Here is a 13,651-nt window from a genome sequence, read left to right on the forward strand (position 1 = left end):
GGCCGCGCGTCCCGCGGGTCCCGCGTGCCCGAGTGTCCCGAGTGTCTCGCGTCCCGCCGCGCTCCGGCCCAGTCCTCGCTCCGATTCCGTTCCCGCCGCCCGCGACGCCAGCGAACCTAGTGAGAGGTCGACGCCGCGCCCGCGTATTTTTTAGGGGCGCGCGGCCACATTAGTGACGTTTTAGTAACTGGCGTCGTCCGATCTAGACTCTTTAACGTCGAGCGTTTGTCGCTTTTTTGAGTATATTTACGCGTCGCCACTCGTTCGTTTGCGCACCCCTTTTGAGATTTGTACTAGCGCTTGACGGACGTCCGGCGGATCGGGTCGCCCGTCCGGAGCCGTGTCCGGCCGGCGGCGGGGCGCGGCGGGCGGAGTGCGGAGTGCGGAGTGCCGCCCGCGGCCGCGCGGACTCTCTTTCGATTTGCTGAGCTTTAGCGGCACGCTTTTGCGGCGAGTGCAGTGTGTGAGCGATCAGCTTGTGTTCCCTCGTTTTCCCCTCCCGTCGATGCATCGACTTGTCCGCCGTCGACGTTACCAATAGATATATCATTAAAAAGAAGCAACGAAACAAATTAGTAACGCTTGAGCGTAAGTATTTAAAAGACTAATATGATCGATAATTTTCTGATGATTTTTCGACGATAAAACGGATGAACGTACATTTTCTTAATAGCACCATACATTAGAACGATTTCACGTTTATAGCTTTACCGTACTCACTGTGAATTGGTTTCTCGTTGGTGATATGTCTAATGGACTCTCGAGACTGCACCGACCCCATCTCTGACGAGTATACGAATATATCGTTCCGCGAGATATGTTCGATGTTTAAAGGCTACGTTCGTTGCTCTTAAATGTGAATCAATTTCGTTCGTTAGTTAATTCGCTTCGAAGCCTTTTTAAATATATACTATATACAATGACGTTGATGGAATTGTAAAAATCCTATTTTAATATAAATAATTAAGGCAGTAAAACGTTTTAATTTTTTTTTTAAAGAATCAAAAATGTAATCTGCGATAAATAATTAAGACACACCTTTACAAATCCACGAATCCTAGAGACTAGTTTGTTTCGATCCCTTGTTTATCTTACGCTCTTCGAGTGTTTTACTTGCGCAACTTTCAAAGACAAGATATAAAGAGTTTGTATGGAAGTATTCTTTAGTCTTTGCGTGGGAGTGTGCTGGTTAGGATAGGTGGAGCCACTGGCGAAGTAAGCTCGCGTAAAATGCAGGGCTTGGTAATGATACCAGTAACCTTACCTCTGACGTCACTAAATAAAAACGTTTTTACCGACACCTCTTAGACGTTGCCGCTCCGTGCAAAAATTATTCAACTCGACGCGCGGGAATCCCCGCACCGCTTCAAGGCACGGATTTATTCGAGCGGCGTTATAATTTAAGAGCCATTTCACAAAAATCGGTAACAATCCGCGAAATTGTAATATTTTGACGTCGTTAATCTCAGTGTTGGATGAAATAATGTAATTTATATTCTTGAAATATAATAGAGCAACCTTTGTTGTAGTCCATAGTCAGATCAGAATTTTGATTTATATTATGTGTATAAAATTATTAACCTTTTCATCAGCCTCCTCCCTGGGTAAACGGTCGCAATGTATACTTTGAAGTCCTACTTTTCAATAACCTCTACGTTGAAACCATTTTAAAAAAATATCATAATATGTGGAATATAATTTTGTTGTCCACTATCATAGATTTTTATTCCATTTGTATCTCTATTAAACGATAAAAAAAATTTAAAGTTACGAATATTTTCCAAATAAGTACAATTTTAAAAGCGATATTTCTCTTAGAAAACTAAGAAATTTTAACGAACTATCTTCATCAAAGTAAACTTACATCATTAAGGAATACAAAAAAAAATAATTAAAAGATGTAATTATTTTTAATACATTTTATATTAAATAATAAAAAGATAGTATATATTGCCACGCATCAAGCCCGGTAAATCAGTCGAGCGCTAGCGCTCTTAGAGGTAAGGTCCACGCCAAATTCTGCGCAGCCGTCTCTTTCGCTCACACGCGCCAAGCGCCTGTTGTTATAGCGGATAAAACGCATTTGATACTTTCATAATAAAATATAAATAAAATAAACATATTACGAAAATGACTGTAAAATAATATAATGATAATTTCTGTAAACAAATGTATAATTTAATTTTCTTTTCTCACACTATCAATACAAATAGGCATTTCAATCTGTTTGTCTTGTTATTTGTTAATTAATATGTTTGTCGGTGTCGATGTCATTAAATGCTTTTTTATTCATATCGTAAATATTAGATTCATTCGTAAACTGCAAAAACTAAATCAATTTAAAAAAATTGTTTCATAAAATTGATTTTTTTAATTTTATTTTAAATTTATTGACTGTTGTTATATAACATACTTGAAATTTTTAACAAATTAATTATGTAAAAAACATTTTATACCATAGTTATAATTTTTATTATACATCAGAAAATGATCACGATGGTCTTTTGGTTGTCACACTATACGTACTAGCACAAAGATCGCGCGGCTCGTACGACTCGCGCGATGCGACCAAATTTACCTAAACTTGCAGAGCGTAAAATTGTGAAATGGCTCTTAATGTCACGCCCTAACGTCTACGATGTGTCGGTAATTGTCGGTTGTTTAGTGACGCCAGAGGTAACGTTATCGCTATCGTTACCAAGTCCTGGTGAAATGTATAAATTTTAAATATTGATAATTCTAGTGCCGTTAGATATTATCTGTTCCCATTTTTTGAACATACATTCTCTTGTAATTATAATGCATCGTCTGTATTTCATTGTTGCAATCATTTGTAAATAAAATACTTTATATCGACTTAGCTTTTTACTCCTATGTCCTAAATATACTAATTAATATTACTCAATATATAATGGCTCAATACATATATACTCATTGGGATAGGGGTATTATTTTTCTTTTGGCGACTTCGTATACTTATTTAGTGATTAATTTTACGAAATAATACGTAATATAAAAGTTTCAATTTATTTATTTTTATTTTTTTGAATGATATACAAATTGAAAATTGTAACATTTTCTTGTTTTTCTTTTTAATTCAAAAAGAGAGAAAATCTTTTCATCAAATGCAATACTAGATGCAATACAAGCGAGTTGCAATCAGGAATTTAATTATTAATTATATTCATTACATAATTCTAAAACATTATTATTTTTTTAAACAAATTTTAGCGCATCAAACACAATCGTCAATTTTTGCTAAATTACTTATTGTTGTTACTTAAATTTTCATCGACCGACACACTTATAGCTGCATCATTAATTGGTGTCATTAAAATTGCAGATGGTTTTTTCTCATAGCAATAACTACAGACCTTTAAAAATCTATAGAGAAGTAACTTACAGCAGTACAGAATGAAAATAAAACAAATAATAGAAGAAAACATAATATATTTCATTACAGGTGACAGATAATTCAACATCGATTGGCGGGCGTCGCTCGCCCTCATAAATAAATTAAACATCACGATATTAACACATAAATAAATCTAATTTCATATATCTCGCGTGCCTCTTTGGTGTCTACTAGCTAAATTACAATTAATTTTATTTACAATTCAACGTACTTGACGCGGTATTTCCACAGATAAAAACACACAATTACCATCAAAATACAAGTCTAAAATATATCGCATTTTTATATGCGGTTACAATTTCGTTTCCAAAGCGAGGTGCCACTAAGACTAGATTTACAAAAAAAAATACATAAAAAAAATCAGTTTTATTTCATAACCATAGAGTCGATTGCTTATAAAAATAAAGAATTAAATATTTATATAATAAAATCCAGATTTCACGATACCGCATCATCTAAATATCAACCTTATTAAGGCCACATTCTATAATAAAACCTCTTTGGTTTGCCACAACACCCTGTCCGGTCCTATTTACACTTCAAACAATATTGGTCCTTATTTACACTGCACAAGAGTCTTTTTCTCGTCCGCGGCTTGCGGGTCAGGTACCGCTTCAGGCCGGTGAGCTGAAGCGCTAGTCAGATATAAAGGTAGTCGTTTTTCGTCTCCCTGCAGTAGCTTATACTGGGAAACTTGTAAACCGGACTGTACCTTTTATCGCCCTCTGATTCGAGGGATAGGGCTGACAGGGCTCTCGAGGGTTCGTCGTCGTCGTCTTGGGTGGACTCGGAGGAGGAGGGCGAGGGGGGAGGCAAGGTGCGTGGGGGGAGTGGGGGTGCTCGGGGGTTGCGACGGACGCGGAAATGGCAGTCACTGTCTTGAGGCCACGCGCGTTGCACCATCAACGGTAAATCGTCCGGATGTAGCTTGCGTTCGTACTCCTGAGACGGACAGACCTGGAAACAGAAAATGGAAGTGTAAGCAAATGTATTTCAAACTTATACTATTGCCTCAAATGAGCTAATAGATTGTTAAATATAGCCTTTTATACAACATTATGTTGGGTAGACATAGATAAACGTATTATTAATTTCAAAAGAAACCACTTAGACGGAGATTATCATTGCTGCGAGCCCTTCCAAGCACGGCACTTACTAACTACCCAGTAACAGGCAAACTACCCAGAATTATCCAATTTGTACTTCACAAGAATGTCGTAAGCGTTTTCACACCTACAACATTTTACAATCATATTTTTTAACCTATGAAGCTAAACGTACGACAGTGATATACTAAAGCCAGGTTACTATATTTAAAAAAAAAACGAATGTGCTTTAGACCACACGACTGAAGTGAAACTTACAAAGCGTAACTCTCTCTCTTTCTATCTTCACTAACTTATATCTCCCTCTCAACTTTCGTTCGCCTCGCCCGATCACACTTTTCGTAACGCTCTCGTTACGCCATTCTGGTGCTTACTCGACTCTCACTCGGCACTCGAGCATCAAATTCATTTCTGAGCGGCAACCTACCTCATACAGAGAGAATCTTTCAACGCCCTCGGTAGAATCGTAGCAGTGCAGGAGTATCGCCAGCAGCTCGTCAGCCGTGGTCCTCTCGCTCGTCAGCAGGCACTTGTACTTCGAGGACGACATGAGTGCCGAGTCGTAGATCTTGACCAGTCCACCTGGACGCATCTGTAGCGAAAATCTGGAAAGAATAAAAAACAACTATCAGTACATAAAGTAATTGATTGATTTTTATATAAAACGCACCGATTTTAATCAAATTAATAAAAAATCGGAATTAAATATTTATTTAAGAGAAGCTTGACATTTATACTATACAAAGTGTACAAATAATATAATTATGTATAATAACTACATAATTAATTAACTGTTGTTATTGAAATGATATACGACCCATACTTTATACCAAACATTTTTAATTTTATAAGTCTTCTGACTAACGACTCTAACATCTATACATATAATAAAATGGTAGCAAAGTCAAAACTGTACATTGAATATTTTTTTAAAAGAATACTTGGGGTGTGATATACATTCGATACCGAAGCCAAAAATATAGTTTTTAGAATTTTTGTCTGTTTGTCTGTATGTATGTCCGGGATAAACTCAAAAAGTACCGCATGGATTTACTTCAAATTTAGCACGAATATTATTAAGAAGTCGGGTCAACATATAGGCTACATATTATCATGCTATCGCCTACCGGGAACGAGCAGTGAAACTTTATTTCCTCAACGCATTCTGTAACAACGTGTAATCTAACGACGCATATTTGAATGTTGTTGTTATTATGTTAATAACCATGCTATATAAGCTAGCTTCACACTATAAAAATCACGCAATATAAGTAACTAATCTGATAAACATAATTAAATGAATATAAGTAGACAAGACAATTTTAATGCAGCGCCATCTATGAGATTTTTCTGTAGATATGAAATGTAAAGAAGAAACGGGTAAATGAATGTTATTTTAAAAGGTATAATCGTAGGTATTTTTGGTGCTGTATAGCATTCACGCAGACGACGTCGCGGGCAGCAGCTAGTATTCTATAAAAATCTGAAACTATATAGAAACTAAATGACAAAAAGATTACAATATAAAAGAAAAAAATCTTTGGCTGTTCGTCATAAACAATTTTCCACAATTCTTGAAATTTAATTATGGAAAATTACGCAAAATTTACGACAAAAGCGTAAGGAAATTACTATTATTATGATAATTAATCTTGAACGACAGTCAACGCTGCAACAGAATGTTTGTTTGTCAGTCGGGGTCAGTAGGAATCATCGTAAACCACTCGACTGCGTTCCTGTGATTATTTACGGACAACGATGTTATTTATAACGTGAAAAAATTATTATTGTTATCGGTTTCTCAGAATCGGACTTTTGAAGAGTTTGAAATTTACTTTTATTGAGGACTGATGAACTTGTTATTTACCTGCGATTACGATAATGTTTACTGTTTGTTTTGTATTTGTATGCGTCATAGCGCTACGATTTACCGTACAATACAAAATACTCCTATAAACTAAAAATAAATTAAGCTAGATCATATTCAGTATAAAAACGAATCAGAATATTAAAACTAGCATTTTAGTTATAACCTTGAGCTTATGAATATCTAATAAATAAATACAAATAATAGTAACGGGATATACAAATAACTCTAACGAGTTTTAAATCCGCTGTCGTAGGTTCTGTCGGTTCATTATAAGTTGCAGAATTCTCAACACAACCAGTTCAATTGTGAGTAGTATCCTAATTAAATGTTAATGATATACAAAAATACATTACACATTAATCCTGTTAAGTTTTTATACTAATTAATGCGTTGTAATTGAAACGAAATACCTAATGCATGATCCAGGAAACCGACTATAAAAAGCCCGTTTGCCTTGCATATATTACGAGCAAAAAGTAAGATGATTTCATTTTAAATACCTCGCAGTCGCAATATCAAGCACATTGCTAACAACGAGTTCACTACGTTGTATTATTATTAATTATAATTATATTTAAATAACGTGAGAAGTTTTATTTATATTAGTGATGGAGGTGAGTACATCGATTTGTTTTTATCGACAACTACATACTGTTAATATTTTTATTGTTAATTGAACACTAAAATAAGTCCTGAAATATATTTTAACATGTTTATATAAAAAAAAGAAAAATCAATTATATCGAAAGAAAGACATCGATATAAAACAATGACTCGTCGAAAAAAATCAAACAATTTTATCTTCGCTCGATGAAAGTTTTACTTCGACTTACTCATATTTCGAAACATCGATAATGTCACGTCATAATATTATTACAACACTAAAAACATTACAGAACCTAGCACGTAACACGATACATTTGGTCGATAAAGTGTTCAGGAGTTTTTAAAACTTTTTATTGCGTCTATGTTTACGAGACGGGAATAAACGCCGGAAGGGAAGAGGTACAAGAGAGATTCTTTTTTGAGAACGCTGGCCGGTGTCGGTGGTCCGGCTACGGTGACGGAGTTTCGTGTTTGTTTGTGTAATTCTTTAACATTTATTGTCATTATAATACCAAGATCATACAGTCGCAGTAAGATGGAAATTATAGATACCCGCAGTAAAATCTTTATAATAAACGTTATGTACTTCTTTCACAAATCAATTCAAAAAAATATATTAGAAAATATCTACCTATAAATACTCTTAAATGAATTATACGAGTATATGAACTATTTACAAATTCCTTATTTTATAACTCATAACAAATTCACATGTTATTTTGATTTGAGACCTACTCTTACAAATAATTATTTAAGCGACTATACATATTTACTTATATACTGTATTTATGTCATACGCTTCAGCCTGTAATATCCCACTGCTGAGCATAGGGCTCTTTCCACATGTAGGAGAAGGATCAGAGCTTAATCTACCACTCTGCTCCAATGCGGGTTGGCGGATATATTTCATACTATGAGTAACGATCGCTATAAGGTGTACATAATAAAAACCGGGACCGACGGCGTAACGTGCTCTTCGAGACTGCACAATCACCCAAATTACGGCAAACATCTATATGGCCAATACAAATGTTTGTCATATGCGGGGATCGAACCGGAAACCGCCAGCGCAACAGCCACAAACCAGTGCTGTGACCATTGCGTCAACGCGTCGTAAATATGAGGTCATATAATACATCAATTTACTCATTTTTATACAAAGAGTTATATACTTTTTGATGATTCACAACTGTGTCAAATCTGTATAAACTTATTTACTGTTCAAAGTAAATAAGACACGCAATCATGCAAGTCTCGACCTCACACAATTATCAATCATTATTTTAATTACTGAGACATAATTAATTCCTTGCGATTATAACACAAACCGTCTGACCGGAATCTAGATAAAATAATTAATTGTATTGTAAATGCCCTGACTTTGTTTCTGTGTATTAAAATTTGAGCAATCTCTTATCTAAACAATTATGTTAAACGAAAACGAATCTACATGAAATTTGTGGTCATCTAGAGTCTGTATTAAATTAAATTGATCCTGTCCCTATATTCAAAACGAATCGTTTTGTCCACGAACCGTTTTTGATTGATTTGTCGTTTTACACAACAATAAAAAAGTTCACGAACAAACGAGTTTTGGATTTTTTTTTATATTTATAAATAAGATATTAAAAATACATAAAATTACTTCTCATTCTTTTAGTAACACAATAAAAGTACCAGGATAACATAAATAACAAAGAACTCACTTTGAATAGCCCTTGGGATGGCAAGCCTGCAACGCCGCTGGTCTCGCGTCGTCATCCAACACCAAAGTCGTCCTCAGTCCAGCAGCCCGGACGCGTACTTCCATGCTCAAGTAGAACAGCCTCGGGTCCCGATGACGCATCCTGAACTTGCTGAGAAGCGTCGCCACGACCTCCTTGGCGCGGGTCCCCCAGGTGACAGACAGGGTCTTGTATTCAATATCGGGTCTGAGACACCGTGCGTACACTTTTATTGTCGTCTGTAATATAAAACAAAGCTTGATATAAACATTTCAATCAAAATATTTCTTTTTCTCGTATAATTAAAAAGATAAATATTACTTTCGGATAATTTCTTACGAGTATATTTAAAATTTCAAAAGTTCACGTTTACATTCCACTATGGGTTTACTATGTGATGGTACCACATGCCATGACCGAGTCACCGACCACCGTGACCATCAATAACCGCAGAGTAACCAACACTACCTGTTCTGTCTGACTTGATGGATAAAAAGTTTTGTTTTACACGTCGTTTATAGGTATGTAGTGATTTCTTTACTACATTACTATTGAAAGGTCTATCATCTTTAGTAGGTATTTAAGAAAATAATAAAAATAAGCGCTTCACCCTCGACGGCGGCCAGTATGGTTTTTTCCTGTGGGGGATCGGAAACACACAATACACAGACGCCCAGACCACGACAAATATATGACCATAAAAATGTATGTCGTAAGCGGTGATAGAACCGCTGCGCCAAGGCACCGTCAAGGAAATGAAGCCTTATTTACTGTTAAGTTTAACTATATCATAAACTGATCAACAAAATAATATGAAACATACATACGTCCTAGAATTTTAGCATTATAAAGATATATGTAATACGTATTCAGTCTAATTACGTCAATTAGTCCCACGTCATAATTTTCTGTAAGCAGTATACAAATGTAGGTACAACATTTTATCACGATCATTTTAGAAGTATTTTGACAATTTTTCCGCTATGAATATTAGAAGGAAAATTGTTCAAATCACACCGCTTTTTCAATGTTAATTTTACAGCACACGTGGTAAAAATTTGTATAGAAAAAGAAACAAAATAACTTACAATCCACATAAATATTGATGAATAATTCTCAGTAATAAGAAAGTTTTAAAAAAGTCTTTGAAAGGAAACGGGAGGCTGCGAAAACGGAAAGGCGACAGCTGTGAGGTGTGTGAAGGGAATCTCGGTATGTCCTCATTCGAAGCTTAATTGGGAGAATAATAACAATTTAACCGAACGGTACTTTCATGAGGAACACTAATGGCATATAAGAAATAATCAATAGCAGTGTACATGACACCAATTACATGTACCACTGATCCGATACCGATCCTTACATTCTCATTAACCTAGGTACCAACTATATCTGATTTTATTTTTATTTTATACTTTAAATTACACCACAAATATATTACAATTAAGCATAAAGATAGTTACAGACAGTGAAATACAGTGAACGGACTTATGGCTAATTAGCCAAATTATATTAATCCTTTTAGTGCCTGTATATAAATAATAACTTTCTATTTTTAACCGACTTCCAAAAAAGGAGGAGGTTCTCAATTCGACTGTATTTTTTTTTTTTTTTTTTTTTTTTTTTTTTTTTTTTTTTTTTTTTTTTTTATGTATGTTACATCAGAACTTTTGACCGGGTGGACCGATTTCGACAAATTTTGTTTTAATCGAAAGGTGGTGTGTGCCAATTGGTCCCATTTAAATTTATTTGAGATCTAACAACTACTTTTCGAGCTATATCTAATAATGCGTTTTTACTTGACGCTTTTTTCGTCGACCTACGTTGTATTATACCGCATAACTTTCTACTGGATGTACCGATTCTGATAATTCTTTTTTTGTTAGAAAGGGGATATCTTTAGTTTGGTACCGTGATAAGGAAACCAGGATCTGATGATGGGATCCCAGAGAAATTGAGGGAAACTCTGGAAAATCCGTAATAACTTTTTACTGGGTGTACCGATTTTGATAATTTTTAATTTTATCGAAAGCTGATGTTTATCATGTGGTCACATATACATTTTATCGAGATCTGATAACTACTTTTTGAGTAATCTTTGATAACGCGTAGTTGCTTGACTATGTTTTCGTCGATCTACGTTGTATTACTCGTCGATGTAATTGAAGTCGGTTTTTTTTTCGTTTGCGAGCAAACACAATTATTTCGCTAAAGCTTTAGATTTTTCTTATTTTCGTTTTTCCTTATCAATAATGAATAAAAAGGATTGAAGTGGATAAAATATTTATTAAGTTCAGTCAGAGGCCTTTGTCCGACAATTGCACATTTATAAGTAATGTTTATAACATTATGTCAAAAACAAGCTATAATCAATCTCTTTAAGACAACCTAAGATAGTCAAACTTTTTTGACTTTTACAGCATGTACTAAAATACACTAATTGATCAATGCATTATAACTTGAACTACTTTTGACATCCCTATTATTTATTGACTGCATATTAAATTGCGGATAATATCACTAATATAAACATAATGTTATTAAACTAATATCAATTAACCTACATAGAGATATAATTGAAAATACATAATTAAGTGTATTTCGGTAACATCGGTTAAATGGCGAATACATGGCATATTAAATGTTAGTCAAGTATCCGCTATGGTTTCCTGTGGAGCAATGGGGCGACAAACCGCAAGGCGATGGCATTAAACCCAAGAGCCTTCAGAATACAGACATTACTACATACCTACATACATATTAAACAATTAAATATTAGTAAATCTGCGATTTAATAAAGGATTTAATGTAGAGATTATGTAGTAGTATTCCTTATTAATCACTCTAACTATGCAATGATGTTTTACGGCCTCATCAAATAGGCTTTCAGACGAAAAAATATCACACCAATATGATGACACATTTAGCTATTTAAAACATGGATTTTACGACTTCATTTCATTTATTTTTTAAATTTTTAATGTTATATAGAGTCTCTATGTAGAGATCCTTACACAGGGTTTAAAACATTACAAGATGCGCAAAGGTGTTAGCGCTTAACAACTTAACATAATTTGTAACTTTTAGATAAAATTTCATAATAATTTGCTATCCTCATTACGCTACGAAAAAAGTACTTATAACATCAAAGTCAAATAAAAATTAAGTACACTATATAACTTTTAATTTAAAAACCATAAAATAAAGTGGTAACAAAATATTCATGACGCGGTGTCCGGCTATTTATTAAATTATTACTCAACTAATATAAGAATGCAAAGACTGCAGAATATCAGGTTCCCACGCGCCTGCGAACTTGAAACTGCATACTTTGTAGACGTTGATAAATTAACACAATATAAACTAATAACAAAAATTAACATTTCGAATCCAGACATAATACAATCAAGCTCAACTTACGTGTATATTATGGGGGTGAAAAGCTAATCGCATTCGCGGTGCCGGCACTGGTGCTAGCGCCGCCATGACGCGTGCGCACGTGGTACTGCGCGATCGAAACTGAACTACTCGAGCTACGGAACTACGCTCTGGGCGCGGAAGTGAGCACCGTCCAGAGGGGTAAATCGATACACCTGTCGCACAATGACAGGATATCTGTGTACCTACTGATTGGGAATCGATGGCGAAATATCGAATTATATTATTTCACATGGGAACATTTGGAGATATCCTGAAGTATGTATTAATCCGACAATGATTTTTTCCAAGTATCTGGAAAATAGAAGAACGCGTTTGGCATCGCTATTATGTGTTCTTGTAGAACACATAAAGCTATGTAATGTTTAGGTCTTGGTTAAGTGCTTAAAGCGAAGCGAAAGACATATTTTCTTTAAAGGCTGGCAACGCACCGCAACTCGTCTGATGTTGCAAATGTCCATGGACGACGACACTGAACCGAATATTTTAGCTCTAGCAACTAACTGTTAAACATTTTATTGCTTGAACCTTGAACTAATTCTTTTTCACACGGTAATCTGTTCCTATGGTAAGCAACTTAATGATTATAATTATAAGTAACAGTCGACTGACATAACAAATTATTTGGACCAAACCAATTCTTATTATATTGATATACAGAAAAATAATCTATAAATCTATCTTTTGAGACATCATTCTCCTATAACAACTCTGCACCAAGATCGATGCGAGATCAATAATTTCAAAATTTTAAGTTTTGATAGATTTGATACATTATGAATGATTCAACGAAATGTATGTGTAACTTTAGGTCGAAGACGGGCAGCAGCGTCTTCGGTGCGATAAAGCCAGCCCTGCGGTCACCAACCCACGTGCTCAGCGTTGTGACTATGGGCAACACACATGAGTTCACGCCATTTTTGACGCGAACTGGCCTATGTCCAGCAGTGGACTGCGATAGGCTGAAATGATGATGATGATGATGTGTAACTTAACTTGAATACTTAGAATTTATAACGAACTTGCGTAACAAACTATATATGTACCACTGAAACACGATTGAACAACTGAATCAGCAAAATCGTATTCCAGGACATATTTCAATAAAATTAAGTACAACCTTTAAAAACAATCGACTTTCTTTCATCCGTCTTCCGTACAGGAGTACTCTCGTCGCAGCTAGTGGTGCATAAAATCGATAAAAGAAAGTGTAGGTAAAAGTAGCCATCGTTGCGTCCGCGACTCGTCTTGAGGGAAACAGAAAAAGTGTCAACGGATGGTCTCGGAATGCATCTCGAACAATTTTATTCAGTTTAAAAACGTTTTGGAATTAGTTTAGTAAACAAACAGTTTGTATATGAGATAGTAACAATTATTATGTGTATTATTTATGTATGAAATATTCAATTATATGCGGTACTACGTCAGCAAAAAATTAATTAATCTAGGGTATTATAATAACCAAAAAACATTAAGTAAAACTGTGTGACCT

General features: G+C 35.0%; 1 protein-coding gene across 1 annotated transcript in view; it reads right to left on the reverse strand.

Annotated features, from left to right (window-relative positions):
- Nucleotides 1-3,433: 3,433 nt before the first annotated feature.
- LOC123669649 overlaps nucleotides 3,434-13,651 on the reverse strand; it is an 82,904-nt gene continuing 72,686 nt past the window's right edge. Inside the window, exons 3-5 of the mRNA XM_045603245.1 lie at nucleotides 8,704-8,978; nucleotides 4,949-5,126; nucleotides 3,434-4,372 (exon numbers count right to left, since the gene is read on the reverse strand). Of these exons, the coding sequence (XP_045459201.1) occupies nucleotides 4,055-4,372; nucleotides 4,949-5,126; nucleotides 8,704-8,978 (771 nt within the window). The 3' untranslated portion in view covers nucleotides 3,434-4,054. The remainder of the gene's footprint in view (nucleotides 4,373-4,948; nucleotides 5,127-8,703; nucleotides 8,979-13,651) is intronic.

This window comes from Melitaea cinxia, chromosome 3 (assembly GCF_905220565.1).
Source record: "Melitaea cinxia chromosome 3, ilMelCinx1.1, whole genome shotgun sequence".
NCBI lineage: Eukaryota > Metazoa > Arthropoda > Insecta > Lepidoptera > Nymphalidae > Melitaea > Melitaea cinxia.